Consider the following 23459-nt stretch of genomic DNA (forward strand, 5'->3'; position numbering starts at 1 on the left):
TTATAAATTATAATCCTTGTGGAATTCTTGGCTAAGAGTAGAGTAGTATAAAGCCATAAAGGTTTTTTTTTTTTTTTTTTTTTTTTAATAACACTGTAGATCAAAGTGTTTAAGATTACATATTGAAAAATCTTAGTACAGCAATAATTCTCACAGCACAGTTCAGTACCAAAAGGTTTAACTTGATAAACTTTAGAAAGCAGCTCGACTTTTTGAGACAATCTAAATTACAGAAATAAAAAAGAATGGCTGAATATTCACCAAAAAGAGTATTCGTAATAAATTGAGTTATCATTTCCACTGAAGCTCAAAATGTAGGATTCTCATACTAAAACGGAACAGTATGGCTCACAAATACTTGCTAGTTATTACAGGAGCCTTATTGTATGATTGATCTATCATTATTGTAATTGCGAGACATTCTCAAACAAACAGCCAGACTAAACTCTACACACATGATCACTCTACTTGAAAGGGCAGCGCTACATGTACTAGGATGCAGGTAACAATAATGATGTTTCAAGTGGTTTTTTCTAACCACTCTCAAATAAGGGCAGACTTTAAAGTCTTGGTAAACTTCTCGAGTTCTTTCAACCCTTCTTCAGGTGAACTGGCTTCGCCCAACAGCCTCACGATGGCACTTCCAACAATCACACCATCAGCCCCCCATCCAGCCACCTACGGCTCCCCAAAAAAAAAAATCACACCATCATAAACAAGCAGTCCAAGATCATATCAAGCAGGTTATTAGAAAATTCACCTGTTTTACGTGCTCAGGTTTCGAGATACCAAAGCCGACAGCCACAGGCTTACTAGTAGCCTAAGTACAAAGAGGGAAAGAGTCAGATAAACAAATATTTTGCAAATTTTATTACATGGAGGTAGTGATTTTGTCATATTTTGATTTAAAACATGTACTCTGTAGTAGATAATCAGATACAATAATATTCAGAAATGGACCTACAGCGTGCCAGATTAAAAATATCAAATAAAAACAAATTATGATGCAGTTGCATGAGCAACAAATTGCATATTTCACAAATGAACACACCTCTTTTATATCACCAAGTAGCTCTTCAACTCGTGCACCAACATCTGCTCGAGCTCCAGTAACTCCAACTTGGCTCACCTGCTCATGAAGAGCTTATTCAGCACAAAACAGCAAGATTTGTCTAGAAGACATAAGCAAGCACCACGTCCCGCATCAACAGTTAAATTCCAATCACAAATGATGTATTACATATAATCAAGAAGAGATCTTACAAGATAGACAAAGCCTTCTGAAGCATCAACAATTGCCTTCATTCTATCTTTAGGGGTGGTTGGTGTAGTCAACAAGACCTAAACCATGAATACAAGAAGTCAGAACAGGTCAGAAGGTAAACATTGTTGATGAATACTTCAATCATATTTCTCCTTACCCATCAAACAAGGCGGAGGAAAAAAACAGACAAACTCAAAAAAAAAAAAAAAAAATTTATTGTAACTTGCCTCTTATCATTATCATGATTGTCCCATCAAATGTATTGCAATATTCAGCAACAAATATCACAATACTCTTACCTATTTTTGTTTAATTTTCTTTAATTATCATTACTACACATCAATTATTCTTGACCTGATTTTATTCCTAACAATCTTATTCATTTAAAAGCATAGCAAAAAGTTAGTGGCTTTCCTTAGTTTGCTTAAACAAGGTGATTATCTGTCTACTGGCTCGCTACCAATAGCCTTTTCAAACACAATACCAAAAACAATTTTATGTATATACATAATCTATTGAGAGCACTAGATTACACCTGGCCATCCGGGTTATAATGAATCATGTTTTAATTATCATGTAGTTCTCCTGTAGAGTTATAAGAAGCTTTCATCATAAATATTATGAGGAAGTATACTTTTTTGGTTTTGGCCAGCTTTCTAGATACAGCATAACCTCGCAATTTTGTTCCTGCTAATACTTACGTTACTAGCAACTGTATAAAAAAAAAAAAAAACAATTTCCAAAATATGGAGTGGTCAAATGAAGAAGCCTACCAATTCGATTCCATGCTTCAGAGCTTCCCTTCTTAGGATTTCTGTCTCCTCCAAGGGAACATCTGGTACCACCAACCCTATAAGGATAGATATTGGACATGAACATAATGTTATCGTACACCAAGAAAACAAGCTCAGTGGCTCAAATTTTTATTAACAAGATGGATGAATATCAAATGAGATTGGCAGCAACAAATTAACCTCATAGAGAATAAATTTACACTTATTTCCTGTGCAACTAACAATCAGCATCTAATGTATTTTCTCCTTTACTGTTAATAGTTTGTTGATTCTATCTATGGAGTACAACCTTTCCTCTTAAGTAATTTTCCTCTAAACAAAAGTAAGTCTATCTGTGGCCTTCATCTACAACAAATAGAATTTGGCAACACTGGTTGTAGTTGAAATTGTCAACTCGCTTCAGTAGTTCAGAATTCTTTAAAGAAATGACAGTAGCTCTAAAACATGGAAGTTATGACATCAAAATTAAAACCATACCATGGACACCAACATCTTTGATAGTAGACATAAACTTCTCAACACCACGTTTCAGTATGGGATTGTAATATGTAAATAATGCAATTGGACAAGAAAGTTGTGGTATGACCTGGTTAGGGAGAGCAGAAGATTAGAAATAATAGAATTACCAATGTGAAACACTGTTCAGATTAAAAATAAAATTAAAAAAAATGAGACAACGGGATCTTACATTCCGCAGCATGGAGAGAATGTTATCATAATTGGTTCCCTTCAACAAGGCACGCGTAGCAGCAGCCTACAATGACATACCTACATTCAAATTCTGAAATGATTGGCAACAGAATTCACAATAACAAAATTCTAAATTACCTGAATAACAGGACCATCTGCCAAAGGATCAGAGTATGGTACACCCAGTTCTATAATATCTGAACCACAAGAGTCGAGCACTTTCAGAGCTTCTGCTGTGGTTGACAAATCAGGATCACCAGCTGTGATGTAAGGGATTAATGCCACCTATGTAATACATACATATTTAACAAGAGTTAGGACTTAACAGACTTAGAAAGGGAAAAAATCCTTAGTACTGTTACTCAATCATTTGATTCATATCCCCTCCATTTCCGTCAACATACAACAAGATTGCAATCACAGAAGCTAATCCTCAAGAGAGATGCTTCAAGCAAACAATAGTATGCAACAAAGATCAGCATAACAGCAATATATATCATCCAAAAGCACAAAAGAGAGGATGAAATCCTAATGTTTAATGCAGCAGAGGACAACACAAAGAAACGTACCCACATAACTTACTTAGAAGCCACAATAACTGAACAAGATAGTACTGATTACTGAACACATGTGTAAATAAATGGCATGATTTTCAAATATTACAAATTGCCCATCAGGGTTGTGATGAACACAAAAGATGTAATTCATCATTTCCAACAACCATTTCTACTCAAAAAACTAATCAATCAAACCCCAATAATAGAGGTAAGTATGACGCATAGAGCAATCACATTGAAAACTCATCTATCCATTCATTTCACCAGGAAAATTATGAAGACATGAACACAAACCTTTGACACAAATGTTTGCAAATAAATATTCAGCATTGACAAAACGCAAACACACTACACAACTATCCAAGTAAAATATATTCAATTACACAGACACTCACAGTCTCACAATCAGATACGACAATCAACAAGAGTACAGGACCTATAATAGTTTCCTCCAATTTGACAACATCAGACCATATGAATAACAGCAAACATCATGACATCAAAGGAAAATTATAAGTTTTATAATCCCATCAAAATCCCTTTAAAACTAAGACATTTGGAAGAAGAGGGCCATATATATTTTCCAATTTCTCCTCTTCTATGCCTCCCTAAATATTACTCACATGCATTGTAAAGTGTAAATCACATACATTTTATAAATTCATATAATCACCCAAAGCAATCGAATAATTAATAATTAACATGAAACAAAACCTTTCCGATTCATAAAAATCAAAAATAAAAAAATAGAAAAAAAAAAAAAAGGTTAAGACTTTTTTCAAAAATCTAGTTGAAATTTGTGGCAAATTTCTTGAATTTAAAGTACCCAAATGCAGAATTAGTCAAATAACAACAACCCCAATTGTTGAAACCATTCATTCAACGAGATTAATACCCAGATTCATAAAACGATGATAAAATCGAAGGAGAGAAAGAAGATTACTTTGTTTTGCTGCTTCAATCGATTGAAAGTCTCAGAAAGTCCGACAACTGGTTGAGCGGAGGTAGCTAGGGAAGCCATTGTCACGAAAGTTTTCTTTGCCGACACGTTTCGGAATCTGAGTGAGGATGAAGGAGAAGGAAAGGGTTGCGTTTCGAAACGTTTGTGTTGCAGAAAACAAGTAGCTTTGAAAGCTATAGCCATTTGAATGAGTTCTTATCTAAGGGAAACGCTCACTCTCTCTCACTTCTGGTTTGCTGCTTTGAACAAGGGCTTATATATTCAGTTTTAATGTTATGGAACAAAATATAATTACTCCAATTAATCAAGGGGCTGTTTGGTTGAACTTTCCATGGTTTTATTTGCTTCGGTTGGGCTATTTAAGGATCTGTTGTGATTTACTGAACTGAATAGACTGGAGTTGAAATGAACTAAAATGAACTGTTAATGAGAGAAGGAAATTAGAAACCGAACTAATTGGAGCTGAATTGAACTGAAATTAAGCTGAAGAGAACATACACTAAGTATGAAATCTCATATTTATGGGATTCTAATTCCACCCAAATCCCTTAGAATCTCATACTCCCCATCCCCCCTCTCCCAAGATTCATAATTCTTACTATTATTCAAGTATGAGAATCCATTTCATGTATCAACCAAACAACTTTAGATTGGTATGAGATATAGAATTTATACCAATCCATTCCAACTTAGTGAACCAAACGACCTCTTAGTATTCCCTCCGTTTCAAGTTATGTGCAACAAGGTGTGCTTTCTCTGTTTCAAGTATTGTTGTTGCATGTTTCCTAATACGGATTACAAAAATTATTTCCAATTTAGCCCTATAGGGAAATATTGAAGATAAATTAACATTTATTACACCGATCTGTGTGTGATTTTGACATGAACTTCTAACTTAATTCCATTTTTAAAAGTATATTTAATGCTTATATATTCCCTAACCATTAACAATTTTTGTACTACGTATTAGGAAACGTGCAATAAAATTTGTATAGGGAAACGTGCACACAACCACTTCCATGACCCTTGATTAATTCATTATCCCCTCTTTCTCTCTCGTTTTGTTTATCAACCATTAATAATTTTTGTATTGGGAAAATAATTTAATTTCAGTAAAATAATATAAACAAACAAAAATAAATAAGGTAAACGCTACTCGTAAAAATTAAGAACGCTAATTTTCAGGTTTTCCATCGAGTCCGAGTAGCAAGCAAGCGAGCCAGCACATGACTATCCAAACACCCAAGACTAAGCCTTTTTCTGTTCGCCTTAATTTTAGTTCAGTTTAATTCCTAATTTCTTTCTCTCATGAACAATTCATTTCAGTTCTATTTAGTTCAGCTAGTTCAGCCCTAATCATTTCAGTTCAGTAAATCGGAACAGGGTTAAAGGGAGTGGGCGTAGCCTCTCGTCCTATCTCTTCTTCTGTTTAGAAAATCCTGAGCACCACTGTGCAGCCTCCAAACCCACCACGGTGCAGCCTCAAATATGCTAGATTAGTCTATTCTCTCTCGGCTCCTCACATCAACAACTCTGCTGCATGTAACGCCAGTAATCAATCATGCTGGGATTATCATATGGTGAAATTTTCGTTATTCTTGGAGCAACTGCTGCTCTTATCGGTTTGTATCCCCTGATTTTTATGCATTTTTGAGATTTTCAATCAATTTTATTGTGAAAGTTTTGATTTTGCGCAATTTTATTCGATTTTACAATCAACAGGGCCTAAGGATCTTCCACTCATTGCAAGAACTGCCGGTCGATTAGCTGGCCGAGCTATTGGTTATGTTCAATTAGCTCGTGGTCAATTCGAAAATGTCATGCAACAAACTCAATTTCGTCAGGTCTCTTTCAATTTATATACATTATATTATTGTTAATATGATTCATGGATTCTTATTGTTGTAGAAATGTTGAAGGTTTTGAAACTTATTTTCTGGGATTGAGTTGATTTTCTCTGTATTGGGGAATTCTTGTTGTAAATTGGGTAAATATTGATGTTTTCTGTATTGGGTAATCTTTTCTAGGTCAATTTGAATCAGAAGTGAGATTTTTCTGGTATTTTAGGGTCTTGAACATGGGTTTTCGATTTTTGGCCCCAAAACTTGAATCAACATTCTAAAATCAACCCAAAAAAGATTTGTGATCTCGAAATTGACCCACAACCTACCAAATCTGTATTTGATATTACCTGACTGGATATGCTTAAACTGGTTGATCCTGTATTAAGGGTTTGAATTCATTTTTCTTGTAATTTGATGATTTACCTATAATGAGTTAACTTATTAATTTGCTTATCTTTTAGCGTGTGATGTAAAAAGCGTTGATTGAATGGAAACTTGCTTATTCTGAGCTTTATATGCTGCTTGATGTGTGTGTTTGAGGTAGTTAAGGTTGCATTTTGCTAATAATGCTGGTCTCTTGTAGTTTGGTCTATTAATGCTCCGGTGTTTGTATAAATAGTTGTTCAGATGTTCTCTTGGGAGTCAATGGTAATGGTATTATGGCTGACACCTATTAACTTCAAGTGCTCTAATCTATTTTGCTCAACTTGTTTTCCAGGTAAATAAAGAACTGCAAGATACAATGGCACAGCTAGAAGCTATTCGCTATGAAATTCGCAGCATTTCCGTCATGAACCCTGGTCCATTGACACGAAGACTGATGGATAATCCTGACCAAGATAATACGAACTCAGGTATTAATTGATATTATGGCTATTATGAATGGTGTCCCATTGTTTGTACCACGAATACAATGTAAACTGCTGTATTGTTTTATAGGGGCTACTGCCAATACTGGGCCTCAAAATATCAGTGAAGAGAGCACTGCTCCTAGGCAACACCTGGTCCAACCTCAACAAATCCAACAACAGCTGCACAGCTTTAAGACAGAGACTAGTGTGTTTAAGGTTTCATAGCTGAACAAGTTACTTTTTGCAACAACATTATGCATTTATGCATGTAGGATGGAAAACTTATTGAGATTTTGTTCTCCAGGAACATGGCTCAGTGGCTTCTGGAACATCTAATTTGTATAGTCAGGCAACAGCTTATGCTAAGTTGGCAGAAACCTCTGCAGTAAAATCTGGGACAATAGAAGGTAGTGTCAGTATGGACACAGTTGATGACAGACCTGGCCTTCTGTCAGTCCTTCCTGTATCTGCTGAAAGTGCAGGTTTACTGCCAAATCGTCAAGGTATGATTTGATGTCATCAACTTATTTTCGTAAATCTTTGCTAAAACTGCTGAGTGATTTACTGGAATCAACGGAGACTGATTTTTGTGTCATGGATTAGGTGAAGTAACAGGTTCTGATATTGTTCTAGAAGCAGTATTAGAGGCAGAAGTTGCTCGCAATGCCAAAGAATTTTTCTCCCAGCCACAGAATGAGATCAAATTTGAATAAGTTAGTAAGTTCCCTTCCACCCTTATCTATACTTGGAGTCTAGTTATGTTAGATTTCTAGCAAACATGTTGTCATACATTACTAGTTGCTAATTCCACACATTTTACCTTGGTAGCAATATTCAGTTCTGAAAATTTGAACAAAAGTTTCCAATACTACATATTCTGTTGACTGTTTTCTGCAATTGTGACTGTAGGATTGTGTTTGAACTAGTTGTGAACAAAAGTTTCCAATACTACATATTCTGTTGACTGTTTTCTGCAACAGTGACTGTAGGATTGTGTTTGAACTAGTTGCTTGTAGGATTGTCTTGGAGTAACAAGTGATACACCAACTTAAAGGATTATTTATCTAGTCTACATGACTACGTGGACCTTTGCAGATTAAACATAGTTTAAAACTTTTGAATGACTAGTATTGTGATTAGAGCTGTCAAAAATTGACCTAACCCGAAATACCGACTCAAACCCGATTATTAACCGACCCATTGGAACCCGAAAAAATGGAGACCGAAACCCGACCTTACACCAACCCTAGACCTGAGTTGACCAGAGTATGTGAGACCCGAACCCGAACACGAAGGAGATGACCCGACCCGAATGTAACCCGTAAATTATTGATCTGAACCGAACCTGATTTGAACCGAAATTGACCCAAACCCATTTTAACCCGTCAAAACCCGAATTTCACCCGACTTGTTACTAACCTGACCTGAATTTAACCCGACCCGTTCATAACCCGACCCGAAATCAACCCGACTTGTTATTGACATGACCCAAATTCAACCCGACTTGTTATTTACCAGACCTATTACTAACCCGACCAAAAATTCAACCCAATATGTTACTAACCCGACTCGAAATCAACACGACTTGTTATTGACCGGATCTAAATTCAACATAAATTGTTCTTGACCCGATTTCAAATCATCTTAAATGCAATTTAGACCACCTTATTATTGTTGATCAAAGCATTTTGTTAGGGAGACCATGTCGGTACATACCAGCAAAAGAAAGGAGCATCATCCTCAAATTTAAGAGTTAAATATAGTACATATTTGTTGTATGGTCAAAGGAGATAATTATCTTTTTAAATTATAGACTATAGTTCCCTAGTATATTGCCATATATACAAAGGAAATAATTAGCTTGATAAAATGATAATTATCTATTTATAGTTAGTTGAACCCGAATATGACCTCACTTGGAAATAACCCGACCTGATTGTAATTATTGGCTTGAACATAATCCGACTTGAATCCGAGAATGACCTGACTTGAAAATGACCCAACTTGATTATAACCCGCAAATTATTGACTTGAACTGAACCCCACTTGAACCCGAGAATGACCCGACTTAAAAATGACCCGACTCGATTATAACCCGCAAATTATTGACTTGAACCAAACCCAACTCAAACCCGAGAATGACCCGGTCTGATTATAACCCGCAAATTATTGACTTGAACCAAACCCGACTCAAACCCGAGAATGACCCGACTTGATATTAACCCGCAAATTATTGACTTGAACCGAACCCGACTCGAACCTTAGAATTACCCTAATCTGTTTTAACCCGTGAAAACCCGAATTAAACCCGACCTATTGCTCACCCGACCCGAATGTAATCCGACCTGTTATTAACCCTACCCAAACCTGATACGAAGTATGACTTGACGTGGCCCAACTAAAGCATGACCCAACCTAAACCCTACTCGCATAGGTTATGAAATTAATCCGAATTAACCCGACCCGCATAGGTTATAGAATTAATATGAATTGACCCGACCCGAGTTGACCTGACCCACTCTTACCGACCCAAAACCGACCCGTCTACCCGAAGTGATAGTTCCATGCGAAACCTCCAAAATTTCTCAAAATGCGTGGATATTAGTCTTGAATTTTGGAATTTTTTAACTTTTTTTCACCCGGAAATATAAATTGCCGAAATGTTTAACATGATCCCTAATACCCTCCGGGAGTCCAATTGGGTGGGTGGAGCCATCCAATTTGCCTTTAAACGGCCAATTTACCGGTTTACAACTTGCGCCTGTTTCATTAACTTAAGTCTACCACAAACATTTATGACAACATATAATGATCATATATGGTTCAAAACGGCATTATATGACCCCGATATGTATCCCCTATAATCTATAGGCTTTTCGACACCGGGCCTCGAATCCTCCAAAATTTCTCAAAAAGCGTGGATATTAGTCTTCAATTTTAGAATTTTTTTACTTTATTTCGCCTGAAAATAAAAATTGCCAAAATGTTTACTATGTTCCCTAATATTCTCCGGGAATCCAATTGTTGGGTTGAACTATCTAATTTGCCTTTAAACGGTCAATTTACCGGTTTATAACTTGCACGATTTCATTAAATCAAGCCTACCATGAACATTTATGACAACATATAATGATCATAAATGGTTCCAAACGACATTATATGACCATGAGATGTATCCCCTAAAATTTAGAGGCTTTTCGACACCGGGCCTCGAAACCTGCAAAATTTCTCAAAAACGTGGATCTTAGCTTTCAATTTTGGAATTTTTTGACTTTTTTTCGCCCGAAAATAAAAATTGCCGAAATGTTTACCATGGTCGCTTATACCCTCTGGGAGTCCAATTGGGTGGGTGGAACCATCTAATTTGCCTTTAAACGACCAATTTACCGAATTACAACTTGTACCGATTTAATTAATTCAAGCCTACCACGAACATTTATGACAACACATATTGATCATGTATGGTTCCATACGACATTATATGACCCCGAGTTGTATCCCCTAAAATCACAAGCCTTTTGAACACCGGGTCTCAAAATTTCAAAAATTTGTCAAAAAGCGTGGATATTAGCCTTTAATTTTGGAATTTTTTAACTTTTATTCGCCCGGAAATATAAATTACCGAAATGTGGTCCCTAATACCCTCCGGGAGTCTAATTAAGTAGGTAGGATCAACCAATTTGCCTTTAAACGGCCAATTTACCGATTTACAACTTGCACCGATTTCATTAATTAAAGCCTACCACGAACATTTATGACAACATATAATGATAATATATGGTTCCAAACAACATTATATGACCCTGAGGTTTATCCCCTAAAATCTCGAGTATTTTCGTCAACGCGCTACGAAACCTCCAAAATCTCGACTTCAATTTTGGATTTTTTTTTACTTTTTTTCGCACGAAAATAAAAATTGACAAAATGTTTACCATATTCCTTAATATCCTCCAAGAGTCCAATTAGGGGGGTGGAACCATCCAATTTGCCTCATTTACCAGTTTCCAACTTACATCAATTTCATTAACTCAAGTCTACCACGAACATTTATGACAACAAATAAGGATCATATATTGTTCCAAACGGCATTATATGACCCCGAGATATATCTTCTAGAATTTCAAGACTTTTCGACATCGGGCCCCGAAACCTCAAAAATTTCTCAAAAAGTGTGGATATTAGCCTTCAATTTTGGAATTTTTTGACTTTTTTTATGTCCGGAAATTAAAATTGCCGAATTGTTTACCATGGTCCCTAATACCCTCTGGGAGTCAAATTGGGTGGATGGAAACATCCAATTTGCCTTTAAACGACCAATTTACAGAAATACAACTTGCACCGATTTCATTAACTCAAGCCTACCACAAACATTTATGACAACATATATTGAGTATATATGATTCCAAACGGCATTATATGACTCCGAGATGTATCCCTTAAATTTTCGAGGCTTTTTAATTCCGGGTCTTGAAATCTCCAAAATTTCTCAAAAAACGTGGATATTAGCCTTCAATTTTGGAATTTTTCGACTTTTTTTCGCCCGGAAATAAAATTGTCGAAATGTTACCATGGTCACTAATACCGTCCGGGAGTCCAATTGGGTGGGTAGAACCATCCAATTTTCCTTTAAACGGCCAATTTACCGATTTACAACTTGCGCCGATTTCATTAACTCAAGCCTAACACGAACATTTATGAAAACATATAATGATCATATATGGTTCCAAACGTCATTATATGATCCCGAGATGTATTCCCTAAAATCTCAAGGCCTTTCAACACCGTGATCCGAAACCTCCAAAATTTCTTAAAAAGCGTGGATATAAGCCTTCAATTTTTGAATTTTTTGTCTTTTTTTTCGCCCGCAAATAAAAATTGCCGAAATTTTACCATGATTCCGAATACCCTTCGGGAGTCCAATTGGGTGGGTTGAACTATCTAATTTGCCTTTAAACGACCAATTAACCGGTTTACAACTTGCACGATTTCATTAAATCAAGCCTACCACAAACATTTATGACAATATATAATGATCATAAATGGTTCCAAAAGGCATTATATGACTACGAGATGTATCTCCTTAAATCAAAGGCTTTTCAACACCGGACCTCGAAACCTGCAAAATTTCTCAAAAACGTGGATCTTAGCCTTCAATTTTTGAATTTTTTTGACTTTTTTCGCCGAAAACAAAAATTGCCGAAATGTTTACCATGGTCCCTATTACCCTCCTGTAGTCTAATTGGGTGGGTGGAACCATCCAATTTGCCTTTAAACGGCTAATTTACTGGTTTACAACTTGTACTGATTTCATTAACTCAAGTTTACCACGAACATCTATGACAACAAATAATAATCATATATGGTTCCAAACGACATTATATGATCCTAAGATGCATTCCCTAGAATCTCAAGGCTTTTCGATACCGGGCCCTGAAATTTCCAAAATTTCTCAAAAAGCGTGGATATTAGCCTTTATTTTTGGAATTTAAAGACTTTTTTCGCCCAGATATAATAATTATTGAAATGTTTACCATGATCCCTAATATCCTTCAGGAGTCCAATTGGATGGGTGGAACCATCCAATTTGCCTTTAAACGGGCTATTTACCGGTTTATACCTTGCACCGATTTCTCAAAATTTCTCAAAAATCTCAAACCTTTAATTTTGGAATGTTTTTACTTTTTTCCGCCCGGATTTAAAAATTGCCAAAATTTAAACCATGGTCCCTAATACCCTCCGGGAGTCCAATTGGGTGGGATTAACTATCCAATTTGCCTTTAAACGATCACTTTATCGGTTTACAACTTGCACCGATTTCATTAAATCAAGCCTACCACGAACATTTATGACAACATATAATGATCATAAATGGCTCCAAACGGCATTATATGACCCCGAGATGTATCCCCTAGAATTTCAAGAATTTTTTACACCGGGCCCCCGAATCCTCCAAAATTTCTCAAAAAACGTTAGATATTAGCCTTCAATTTTGTAATTTTTTACTTTTTTTTGCCCATAAATAAAAATTGTTGAAATATTTACCATGATCTCTAATACTATCCGGGAGTCCCATTGGGTGGGTGGAACCATCCAATTTGACTTTAAACTACCAATATACAAATTGCAACGATTTCATTAACTGAAGCCTACCACCAACAAATAATGATCATATATGGTTCCAAACAGCATTAAATGACCCCAAAATGTATCCACTAGAATTTCAAGACTTTTCGACACCGGGCTCCGAAACCATCAAAATTTCTCAAAAAGCGTGGATATAATCTTCAATTTTGTAGTTTTTTTTTACTTTTTTCCGCCCGGATGTAAAAAATTGCCGAAATGTTTACCATAGTTCCTAATATTCTCTGGAAGTCCAATTGGGTTGGTGGAACCATCCAATTTGCCTTTAAACGACCAATTTACCGGTTTACAACTTGCACGGATTTCATTAACTCAAGCATACTACGAACATTTATATTTATGACAACATATAATGATCATATATGGTACCAAACGGCATTATATGACTCTGAGATGTATCCCCTAAAATATTAAGACTTTTCTACATTGGTCCACGAAACCTCCAAATTTTTTCAAAAAACGTGGAAACTAGCCTTCAATTTTGGAATTTTTTGACTTTTTCGTCCGGAAAAAAAATTGCCGAATTGTTTACCATTGTCCCTAATACATTCCGGGAGTCCAATTGGGTGTGTGGAACCATCAATTTGCTGTTAAACGACCAATTTACCAGTTTACAACTTGCACCGATTTCATTAATTCAAGCCTACCACGAACATTTATGACAACAAATAATGGTCATATATGGTTCAAAACGGCATTTTATGACCCCAAGATGTATCCCATAGAATTTCAAGACTTTTCGACATCGGGCCCCGAAACCTCCAAAATTTCTCAAAAAGCGTGGATATTAGCCTTTAATTTTGGAATTTTTTGACTTTTTTTTGCCCGGAAATAAAATTGCCGAAATGTTTACCATGGTCCTTAATACCCGACGGGAGTCCAATTGGGTGTGTGGAACCATCCAATTTGCTGTTATACGTTTACCGGTTTACAACTTGCACCGATTTACCAATTTACAACGGCCAATTTAATTAACTTGCACCGGACCCGACTTGAACCGAAATGGACCCTAACCCATTTTAACATGTCAAAACTCGAATTTAACCCAACCCGTTCCTAACCCGACCTCAATTCAGCCCGACCCGTTCGTAACCCGACCTGAATTTAACCCAACCTGTTATAAACCCGACCCGAAATCAACCGGACTTGTTTTTGACCTGACCCAAATTCAACCCGACTTGTTATTGACCCGACCCGAATTTTACCAAACCTATTACTTACCTGATCCAAAAATTCAACCCGATCTGTTACTAACCCGACTCAAAATTAACACTTCTTGTTATTGACCCGACCTAAATTCAACGCAATTTGTTCTTGACCCGATTTCAAATCACCTTAAATGTAATTTAGACCACCTTATTATTGTTGATCAAAGCATTTTGTCTAGGGAGACCAAGTCGGTCCAGGCTTGCAAAAGAAAGGAGCATCATCCTCAAATTTAAGAGTTAAATATACTATATATTTGTTGTATGGTCAAAGGAGATAATTATCTTCCTAAATTATAGACTATAGTTCCCTAGTATATTATCATATATATTATAGTCAAAGGAAGTAATTAGTTTGATAAAAATGATAATTATCTATTTATAGTTAGTTGAACCCGAATATGACCTGACTTAGAAATGACCCGACCTGATTGTAACCTGCAAATTATTGACTTGAACATAACCCGACTTGAATCCGAGAATGATCCGACTTGGAAATGACCTAACCTATTATAACTCGCAAATTATTGACTTGAACCGAACCCGACTTGAACCCGAGAATGACCCGACTTGAACCCGAGAATGACCCGACTTGAAAATGACCCGACCTGATTACAATCCGCAAATTATTGATTTGAACTGAACCAGACTCAAACCCGAGAATGACCCGACCTGATTCTAACCCGCAAATTATTAACTTGAACCGAACCCGACTCGAACCCGAGAAATACCCTAACCCGATTTAACCCGAATTATACCCGACCTTTTATTAACCCGACCCAAACCCGATAAGAAGTATGACCCGACTCAAGCATGACCCAACCCAAACCCGACCTGCATAAGTTATGGAATTAATCCGAGTTGACCCGACCCACTCTTACCCGACCCAAACCCGACCTGTTTACCCGAATTGACAGCTCTAATTGTGATATTTGCCTGGTACCTCTAGAAAAGACCGAAAGAGGTCATTGCTAAACAAATTCAGCTTCTCAAATAGTTGCCATTATATAGAATTGAATGAACTGATTTTTCACTGGTGTATACTTGTATCAGAGCCCATTCAAATTTCAATCAGTTGACTATCATCACCAATTTTTCTTCAGACTTGTGCTAATTCTCTTTGAATCTTATAGTTGCTGAAAGAGTGTGGAGAATGACATAGCTAGTAATATTGAGGGGCAAGTTGAATTGGTGCAGAAATTAGGCTTATGTTGGATAGCTAGGATTAAATGTGTTTAAATTCTGAAGGTTTTCATTCCTGGATAAGTTCCCTCTTTCCTTGATTATTTTATGTGGGTTGTACATGGGTTCATTGATTCATAATATTTCATTCATCTTAAAAGGGACGGGGGTAAAGATGGGGAAGACTTGGGTGCTTATTGTTGTTCTATGTAATGTAGCTGATATAGAAGCAGCTATGAATCGATAATTTTTTTTTGGGGTGGGGGGTGGGGGAGGGGCAATGTAGGCAGTTGTACTATGATTTAGTGGCTTGGATAATAATCCCAGTTACAGGAAATTTCTATCAATAGAGCTAATTAGAGATAGGAGGGGTTATGTAGAGTATTGATGAGTGCTTTTTTTAGCATTCAGGTTGCTGATTGGAAGAGAATCAAGCCCATTAAAAGCTTGAATACCCTTCATTTTGCTGCAATTCAAGTTTATTTATCGAAATTCCTTCTATCCTAACATTCTTACATTAATTTCATAGCAGAAGCTTAGTGCTGCTTAGCTGGAGAAAGGATCATTTCTCTTTTCTAGGTGTTAGGCACTAGACAAGAATTGTTTTTAATACTATATCCAGATTATATGGGCCAATCACTCTTATAATGTGTGCTAGTAGTGATAATGGGAAAAGGAATGTTCGGAAAATGTGGAAAAGGCAAGGGACGGAGAATAGAGGTGAAGGAAGGGAAGGAGTGTGTTTGTTTCTTTGAATTTTCTCAACAGTGGACGGATTTGGTCTATTGAAAGGGAAAGAAATTGTTTTCTTCAATTCTTTTCCCTTCTCTCTCCCCAATCTCCATTTTTTATCCAAATAAGTGAAACTAGATCCCTCGCTCTGGCTCTCACTCCCATTCCCTTCCCTCCAAATCTCTATATCCAAATACACTATTAATCTAGTTTTCTTGCCCTTTTATCATTTTCGCTTTAATTGGTTATTCTGCTCTTTCAAATTTCAGAGAGGCAAAATGTGACTCCTTGCGTTGCCAGTCCTTATATTTATCGTCTTTCTCCTAACTCTCAGGCTCCCAGCCCCATTTATTCACCAATTCTTGCCCCCGCTGCTGTTCAATTTAAGCAAAACTTAAACTATTTTTCCATTTTTGAGGGTGACAAGTCATTGTATGTGTATCGTATATGTGATGAACAAACGTCTTTTATCCTTTTTGAGGTAGTGGTGGCGTGAATGAGAGAAATTCATGAAGGAAAGTTTAAAGAATGAATGGGAGACAGGGAGAACCTGTGACTCCTTAACCTCTTTTTGTAACTAAATTGTCAATTCTTGGTAAAAGTAGTGACTTGCACTCTTGCTGAAGTTTTGAGAAAGAAAACTCTAATGCATAAAACCGTTTGCATATTTACCCTGAAAACATTATATTGATTGAGAAGTTGAGAGCTGATAGGCCATACTTGAACTATAAACATTTAATGTACTAACAAGGTCGTCGGATGATTTCTTACATTTGTAAGTTCTTTTTCAGCTCTTTGGGTTTACATTCAGTTATGCCTCCAAATCTTGGTCAAGAGAGCCATTGGTTGCCAGAGTTGATCCAGAAGTATATTAATTTTGGGGTATATCTATCGCAGGAATTACCTGTGATTCCTGTATGCGCATGCAATTTTTGCTGTGGTAATTTCATCTTACTATATTACCCAAGAAAACTTCAAGGTTGGCTAGAGCCGAAGTTTAAAAGTCTTGTTCGTGCAACGCAACCTTGATTGATGATCCTTCTAGGACTTCCCACATTCTGTTGAAATCTTCAGTATATTTTGGCAAGGGGAAAATGACTCGAGTCTTGACTTAGGTGAGAACTTCATATGTTGCTGGCATTTTTCCAATTATTACAAGGTATGGTATCAGTGTTGCTACATAATATATCAAAAGAAAGCAGCAAATCTTGTATGAAACGTCTCACAATAACTTGCAGCGAAGTCAAGGTAACATATTACTCCCGTATACATTTACAAGGGGTTGAGCTATTAGCCTATTACATTAGTGTGATGAAACTGTATATTCTCAAATCATTCATGTAATGGATGCTATTGAGCTAAAGAATTTTAGAGTTTATGCATGGAAGTCAATTGTTGCAAAAACACCTTGTTTTACGACATCTAACTGATTCTAACATCAACTTATATATACGAATACTCGTATATACAAGCACTTGTTGGTATATAATACGGAGTACCTCTATATTTGCCATTTTAGATTGAAAAACACATGGAATGAATTATCTATGTCCAAAAAAAAGAGATGGAGCCGTAGAAAATATGAATATAGCGAAATGATGACACTTTTGACAATCATCTGATAGATACTTACCCCGTGACACATTTTTGTCAACTTCTTTTTTACCCATTTGCCGCACGCGTAGTTGCCTTTTTATATACAAGTATTTTATTTTATTACACATTATTATTAGAAATATTATATTTTTTACAAAAAAAAAAAAAAAAAAAAAAAAAAAGGAAAAAAAAAGTGAACTTTCTTTAAATAAAACGGCTTGCTCCACTAATACTAGTAGGTAATGTTGTACTTATTTTAATAATTATATATTAAATTATTAAGGTGATCAACTCCCACGGGAGATGACTTCTTTGAAAGTTAGGATTTTGGTTATTTTAGGATTTGAAACCTAACTCCCATTTGACAAGTGATTGACATTATGTATTTTTTTAAAGTTGGGGAAGTCATAAAGGCAACGAGCTTGAATTTACTTTGATTATGACATTGGATCTATGGTTCTAATTGAGTTGAGAAAAAGGAGTGTAATCTTCCTCAATCGTTTGATCGAAATCGTGTCTAAGTATGGTGCTAGAGTACGGTTGATTGTCTTCTACATTATTATTATTGAAAGTTACTTTAGATTTTTGCGGGTAGTAAAAGCATGAGATGAATTAATTGTACCTTAAATTTTTTGTGATGCTTTACATTTGGTAAAGTTGATTGGCATTTTTGTTCTCCTTAGGGCTACTAGTCTACTACGCTCTTAATTCAATTAAAGGGTTTAGTTATTGGTTAATCTCTCGTATAATGACAAGTATTCAACAAGTATTTTGATCATTCACAAAATAGTGCATTGCACTAGCTTCTCTTACACAAACTTACATGAGCAATCTCACAATCCTTATTATGTCATCTATATCTATAACATCTTCAAACTCGCCTTAACGATATCAATTATCAATCACCCACTCATGTCAATTCTTGCACCTCCTCGGTGAATGACAATTTCACGACTATACTTGTGTTGTGGAATTGTGGCATTTTCAAACTCACTTTGATGATAACAAGCACTTTTTGACTATGGTATTTTGCAATATGTGTTGTTGGTTACTTTAATTATTTCAAATTCAAGTTAAATGGTTTGACTCGACCATTTTGCCAATTGTTTAATCCTAAGGTTGCTATTTGCTTATCATTTCTTTAATGACAAATGATGAATATTATTAAATAAATAAATAAAAAAAAAAAGTGAATAGAATTCTAGACAACCCTATAAAATAACAAAACTTTGCAAAATACCTAAAAAAAACTCACATTCTAAATTTCAAACAACCACTCATATGTTGTTTGGATATGTTTGTCTCTTACCTACTATTACAATTCCCTTATAATTTGATTCATTGAACCAAGTACAAGAATTAAAACTCTCTAACATTAATTTACCCTTTTCAAAAAATAATTCCGTAGATACTTAAACGAAGCTCAGATTCATATTTGAAAACTATCAAGTATTAGGTAGTACAAAAAATACTCTATATCTGGTCCGTTTCTACAAATTTATCTTGTTTTAACATGTTTTATTAGACAATCACCGTCCAAATAAGAATAACTTTTAGAGACAAATAAAGTACAATAGTTTTAAGCTTTATCAACGGACTAGATTCATCCTCAAAGGTTTAATTAGTTCATACAACCCTACAAAATATGACATGGCATAATTCAATTAGTGCTCCTAAACTCTATCATCCATCCCATGATTAAGACCTAAACAAAGTTAGATAATCCTAAACAACTCCAAAACAACACGTTATTATATATTTATACAATTATCATAATTATTTCTCCCCCCATTTTTATTTCTTTACAGCTGCCCAAAAATAAAATTATTTAAAAAAAAAAACCCCACTTTTTATTTTAATAACCATATTTAAAAAATAAATACAAAAAAGTCTACCAAACACCCAAAAATTCATCATTTCTTTTTTTTTTTTTTTCTTCTCTTCTTTCTCTCTCTTACTACTACTTAACAAAAAGAACCCAAACACTCTTTCCCTTCATTCTTTCTTCTTCAAAATTCTTGCTTTCTTCATCTTCTTCTTCAATGGCGAACAACCCAGATACTCCTAACCAAGATTTCCTCGAACAGCTTCTTGAGATGCAGACTTACGCCGCCGCAGCTGCCGCCGCCGCTGCCGCCGGTGACCCTAATTTGGCGGGAACTGATGTGAATTTGGGCCCCGGAGCTCCGATGATGCTCCAATTAAGCTCCGGCCCAGGTGGGTTTCATGGGCCGCCCGTTTTTCCGTTGGGCTTGAGCTTGGACCAGGCTGGTAAGCCCAATTCTGGGTTTATGAAACATGACGAGGGTTCTAGTAGTGCTAATAAGCGTTTTCGTGATGACCCTCAACATCATCTTGTTGATACTTCTGCTAATTCTGCTCATAAGAATGTAAGTTTTTAATTTTATTTTTATAAATATATATTTTCTTGTTCTTTTTATTCCATATTTTTGCTGAATTTTGGAATAATACATGTTTGAAAGTGTATAATTGTGTAACAATTTTGATATATTAGAAATTTAGTGTATGTTATGTATGTGTTAAATTTTGGATTAGGGAGTTTGGAGGTTGAATTTTGGGGAAGAAGGGTGTTAATTAAATGGGTTTGTGGAAAATAATGGATAAGAATTATTAATGAATATGATATTGGGTAAAGTTACAACATATGATTGTTGCTGAGTTAAATGAAGGGTGTGAGAAAAGGCTGAAGCTTTACATTGTTTAATTTAAAGTTGCTATCTTTATGTTGAGTTGTTGAGGATGTGTTTGGTGTGGAACTTTTTTTAGGTATACCATGGCCAGCCAATGTCGAATCCTGTTCCCGTGGCGCCGCATCAACCTGCTGTTCGTCCGAGAGTACGAGCCAGGCGAGGACAGGCTACTGATCCGCACAGTATTGCTGAGAGGGTAAGATTTCAGTTAAGTTGGTGTTAGAAAAGAAGTATTGGTTATGAGCATGACTATCTGTCAAATTTATCTCATTGGTATAGTTTTTGATGTACTTGAGAGTCTAAATGCAACTCAATTCATGTGGATCTGCTTAGACTTCCATACGTCGGTTTATGTTTCTAGCGAATTGGTTATATACAGGCTTTGTGAGTATAATGCTCATCTTGCTTCTGGCTCAAATTATGTCTCGGATAAGAGAAATCATTCAGGGATGTTATCAAGTGTTGTATATTTGAACCACTTTAGATGAAAATTGTGCCTGACATACTCTCAATTTCTTTCTGAACAGTTGCGTAGAGAGCGAATTGCTGAAAGAATCAGGGCATTGCAAGAGCTTGTTCCAAGTGTCAACAAGGTCAGTTTGCTTTTTTTTTCCCCCTCCAGAATAACACGGATTGTTTGGTGCTAAGATGTCTCCCCCTTGTCATATGCAGATAAAGTATGCCTTAGCCTTTTTTTTTAGACATGGCATATAGTTTGGCTGATTTGATTGAACCTGTAACATAATCTTGGAATTACAAATCTTTGATACAATACACTCCTCGTGTGATAAGCATCTTGTGTTGTTATATATTGGAATCGAGTTCTGTTACTATAACACCACTTTTGAGGTCTAAAGGTTATTTTATGTGGCTTCATGGACATTATCACAATACAGAAGGGTTTAGGTGCAATTGTGCCCTTTACAAATGGTTACACCCTAATCTTCTCAAGATCTTTATATTCCCAATCTAGTTTCATCCTTCATCGTGTTCATAGGTCTCACATTGGTGCAAATTAAGGGTTTGATCTAATGTAGCTCCATCAAACAGAGTTTCCACCACACTTCATTTTGAATGGCAGCATATTACACTATATTGCAATTCATTGAAAAATACCATGCCTGCAATCATTACTAATTCAATGTCCTACCTATATAGTTGCATTTTTACCGTTGAAAAGAGTTCATTTATGTCAGGTTGTAATCCTTGCATCATTACATTTGTTTTTGCAGACAGACAGAGCTGCTATGCTTGATGAAATCGTGGATTATGTGAAATTCTTGAGGTTGCAAGTCAAGGTAACCTTATGTTTGAGTTGGGATTTGTTTTGCTCATTCTTTGTCTCATGATGGAAGCAGCTGCTTCCTGGTGGAAGATTTATTCAGCTGCTTAGCATAATGCTAGCATCATAATTTTAATCCAAAAATAATATATTGGTCTCTTTTCCCCAGTAGTTAGCATCCAGTGAGTTGCTCCATTCATTATGCTTATTCGATTGACACATGGACCCATACTAATAGCCCGAATTATTAAGCAAATAATGCCCTATGATCCTAGTACGGTCTTTCATCATTTTATATCATGACTTCATGATACAGTTATCTATAATTCTTACATTAGACCCTCAATCATGACTCCCTATATTTAGGCTCTCAATTTAATATAAGTATCTATAACCCAGAGTCCCAGACACTATAATTAAATGATTATAATTAGATTGTTGTTATTATATTGTAACCTGTCCTGCTATTTTTAAATTGATTGTTTCCCTCTTTACTTCAAGGAGACACTTGCCCTCAATTATATTAGTGTAGTTGTTTTAAATTAAAGTTAGTATGAATGCTGATAATTAACCATTGATTGTCAGGTTTTGAGCATGAGTAGATTGGGTGGAGCTGGTGCAGTGGTGCCACTCGTTACAGACATGCCAATATCATCTGTTGAGGTATTATTAAAAAAAACTTAAAAGAACAGTCATATTATATCGTTTCTGGTACGAGAAAACGAAAAGGCAATAGTTTGACATATCTCATCTCAGGTCACATGATATAGTTTCAGACATTCCATTAACGTCGTTTTCTTGTACGCTTTATTTTCCCAACAGGAAGAAGGTGGGGAAGGTGGGCGAGGTCAACCCGTGTGGGAAAAATGGTCGAATGACGGAACTGAAAGACAAGTTGCAAAGCTCATGGAAGAGAATGTTGGGGCCGCAATGCAATTCCTTCAATCCAAGGCACTTTGCATCATGCCTATCTCACTTGCATCCGCAATCTACCACACTCAGCCGCCAGATGCAGGGTCACTTGTGAAGCCCGAGTCAAACCCACCTTCATAAATCTCCATATCAGAAGGTGATTTTCCTCAGTTTCCTTCATCTTAACTCGCTAATCTGATCTTGGGTCCCACTCTATATAGCTGTCGAAATCCAACCTCTCCACAGAAATCAGTTCAATCATCTCATCTTTGAATTTGATATCAAAGTCAGATGCCATAGTGCCCAACCTTTTTTTTATTAGTTTTGTCAACAAATAGGGACTAATATCATGGCTAAAAAATTGGAAGCACACCTCTAACATTAGTCTTTGTTGAGTTCAAGTAAAGGCAAGAAATTGGGGAAAATTGTCAAAGCTTAACTTGATTTTCTGAATTTTGAATTCTAATATGGTGGGGATGAAGAGTTAGTGGTGGATGACAAAAGCACTTTATGTAATATTATGTTAGTGGAGGGTTGTCAATTTTTTTTCCTCTTTGTTAGTGGGTGGTGGGACCTTGATAAAGGAATGGATGAGTACATATATCTTTTGTAATATGTTATGTATTTTTCTTATCAGGAAAGGATGCAGATTTTAGAAAGGATAATGTTTAGTTGTCCAGAATAGCTTCTTTTATTGTATAGTTCAATTCATATCATTTAATTATGTTTTATGTTTT

At 35.9% G+C, this 23459-nt stretch overlaps 3 protein-coding genes across 9 annotated transcripts; 2 read left to right on the forward strand and 1 right to left on the reverse strand.

The window, feature by feature from the left end:
* Positions 1 to 256: 256 nt before the first annotated feature.
* Positions 257 to 4525, reverse strand: LOC145604183 (tryptophan synthase alpha chain-like). The gene is made up of 9 exons (XM_081660128.1): positions 4249 to 4525; positions 2887 to 3033; positions 2747 to 2812; positions 2536 to 2644; positions 2038 to 2114; positions 1264 to 1341; positions 1052 to 1129; positions 761 to 820; positions 257 to 678 (listed from the first exon to the last, which is right to left on the reverse strand). The coding sequence occupies exons 1-9, from the start codon at positions 4447 to 4449 to the stop codon at positions 544 to 546; spliced, it is 951 nt and encodes a 316-aa protein (XP_081516254.1). The 5' UTR covers positions 4450 to 4525; the 3' UTR covers positions 257 to 543.
* Positions 4526 to 5700: 1175 nt separating this feature from the next.
* On the forward strand, positions 5701 to 18380 carry LOC145590973 (uncharacterized). Of its 7 annotated transcripts, none has more exons than XM_081647399.1 (7): positions 5701 to 5888; positions 5989 to 6110; positions 6829 to 6964; positions 7050 to 7177; positions 7266 to 7464; positions 7565 to 7674; positions 17119 to 18380. In XM_081647399.1, the coding sequence occupies exons 1-6, from the start codon at positions 5828 to 5830 to the stop codon at positions 7672 to 7674; spliced, it is 756 nt and encodes a 251-aa protein (XP_081503525.1). In that variant the 5' UTR covers positions 5701 to 5827; the 3' UTR covers positions 17119 to 18380. The 7 variants fall into 7 exon arrangements, with proteins under 7 accessions (XP_081503525.1, XP_081503497.1, XP_081503491.1 ...); XM_081647371.1 differs by having other exon boundaries at positions 7565 to 7678; positions 17119 to 18379; XM_081647365.1 differs by having other exon boundaries at positions 17013 to 18378.
* Positions 18381 to 19768: 1388 nt separating this feature from the next.
* Positions 19769 to 23459, forward strand: LOC145604196 (transcription factor UNE12-like). Its single transcript, XM_081660139.1, has 6 exons — positions 19769 to 20207; positions 20605 to 20724; positions 21056 to 21121; positions 21761 to 21826; positions 22396 to 22473; positions 22633 to 23459. Exons 1-6 carry the CDS (start codon positions 19860 to 19862, stop codon positions 22861 to 22863), a joined length of 909 nt encoding a protein of 302 aa, XP_081516265.1. The 5' UTR covers positions 19769 to 19859; the 3' UTR covers positions 22864 to 23459.

The sequence above is a fragment of the Chenopodium album genome, chromosome 2 (genome assembly GCF_948465745.1).
Source record: "Chenopodium album chromosome 2, dcCheAlbu1.1, whole genome shotgun sequence".
NCBI classification, from domain to species: Eukaryota; Viridiplantae; Streptophyta; class Magnoliopsida; order Caryophyllales; family Amaranthaceae; genus Chenopodium; species Chenopodium album.

What these genes read in the sequence shown, in the direction of transcription:
- LOC145604183 (XM_081660128.1), bottom strand. Translation starts at nt 4,449, where the DNA reads ATGGCTATAGCTTTCAAAGCTACTTGTTTTCTGCAACACAAACGTTTC. An exon ending in CAGATGGTCCTGTTATTCAG is followed by an intron (nt 2,813 to 2,886) that starts GTAATTTAGAAT and finishes ATGTCATTGTAG; the next exon opens with GCTGCTGCTACGCGTGCCTT. An exon ending in CAAAGATGTTGGTGTCCATG is followed by an intron (nt 2,115 to 2,535) that starts GTATGGTTTTAA and finishes CTATCCTTATAG; the next exon opens with GGTTGGTGGTACCAGATGTT.
- LOC145590973 (XM_081647399.1), top strand. Translation starts at nt 5,828, where the DNA reads ATGCTGGGATTATCATATGGTGAAATTTTCGTTATTCTTGGAGCAACT. An exon ending in AGCAACTGCTGCTCTTATCG is followed by an intron (nt 5,889 to 5,988) that starts GTTTGTATCCCC and finishes TACAATCAACAG; the next exon opens with GGCCTAAGGATCTTCCACTC. An exon ending in AACAAACTCAATTTCGTCAG is followed by an intron (nt 6,111 to 6,828) that starts GTCTCTTTCAAT and finishes CTTGTTTTCCAG; the next exon opens with GTAAATAAAGAACTGCAAGA.
- LOC145604196 (XM_081660139.1), top strand. Translation starts at nt 19,860, where the DNA reads ATGGCGAACAACCCAGATACTCCTAACCAAGATTTCCTCGAACAGCTT. An exon ending in TTGTTCCAAGTGTCAACAAG is followed by an intron (nt 21,122 to 21,760) that starts GTCAGTTTGCTT and finishes TTGTTTTTGCAG; the next exon opens with ACAGACAGAGCTGCTATGCT. An exon ending in TCTTGAGGTTGCAAGTCAAG is followed by an intron (nt 21,827 to 22,395) that starts GTAACCTTATGT and finishes ATTGATTGTCAG; the next exon opens with GTTTTGAGCATGAGTAGATT.